Source organism: Bison bison, unplaced genomic scaffold (genome assembly GCF_000754665.1).
Source record: "Bison bison bison isolate TAMUID 2011002044 unplaced genomic scaffold, Bison_UMD1.0 scf7180017864192, whole genome shotgun sequence".
Classification (NCBI taxonomy): domain Eukaryota; kingdom Metazoa; phylum Chordata; class Mammalia; order Artiodactyla; family Bovidae; genus Bison; species Bison bison.
Genome location: NW_011494764.1, coordinates 4,110,162 through 4,111,065, shown reverse-complemented (window position 1 = coordinate 4,111,065; position 904 = coordinate 4,110,162). Strand labels below are relative to the sequence as shown.

Genomic DNA, 904 nt, shown 5'->3' with positions numbered 1-904 from the left:
GGAGAGGAGTGGTTGCGGAGGGGGCGGCCTACGTGCAGGGCCATGGAGACGCCAGGCCTGGGACCCCAGAGGGGCAGGCGGGCTGAGGAGTCCTGGGCTCCCCAGGGCCTCGTTTGGGATTATGACTCCCGCGGAAAGCACGACTTCATTGGAGAATTCTCCACCACCTTCGAGGAGATGCAGAAAGCCTTCGGGGAGGACCAGGTGAGCCGGCCTGTCCCCAGAATGCTCTGGGGCGCTGGCCCTGGGCTGAGTTCCCCAAAAGTGCTTGTGATGGCTTTAGAGAGGCTAAAGATGATGACAGAGCATGACAGCCACGCCCACCAGGTGGTCAGAGTAGGGATCACCGGCCTGTGTGGGACAGACAGCCGCCAATGGGCAGGGCTTCAAGGCCTCCCCGGCCCCTTTAGGGTGTGGTGTTGGGGGCTGGCACTCTGGGGTGGGGGTCTCTGCCTGTCCCTGTCCCCCAGGCCCAGTGGGACTGTGTGAACTCCAAGTATAAGCAGAAGAAGCGCAATTACAAGAATTCTGGGGTGGTCATCCTGGCAGACCTGAAGGTGAGCCTCAGCCCAGGCTGCAGACCCTCCCCTGCCCACCCAGGGTGCGGGGTTGGGGGTAGTCCTGCTTCCACCTGAGCTCTGCGGAGAGCAAGCTCAGCAGTGGCAGGCCATTCCCTGGAATCTCCCCCATTGTCAGATGGACTCAAGGGCTCTTGTGCCCCCAATGCATGGAGGTGGGTTAGGAAATGGAGGGGAGGGGGAAACAAGAGAATAGATGATCGGGGGAGATGGGCATGCAGACAGCCTGAGGGCCAGAGAGGCAGGGACTGAGGCTGCCAGGCTCCTGCCTGCCCCAGCTGCCCTGGGGGACGGCAGGTCCCAGCAGCCCCAGAGGCCCTGCCCTG

General features: G+C 63.1%; 1 protein-coding gene across 1 annotated transcript in view; it reads left to right on the top strand.

Moving 5' to 3' along the window:
• Positions 1-904, top strand: part of LOC104991491 (copine-7-like) — a 13,900-nt gene that overhangs the window by 6,422 nt on the left and 6,574 nt on the right. The window contains exons 9-10 of the mRNA XM_010843989.1: positions 106-204; positions 471-608. Coding sequence (XP_010842291.1) covers positions 106-204; positions 471-608 — 237 coding nt within the window. The remainder of the gene's footprint in view (positions 1-105; positions 205-470; positions 609-904) is intronic.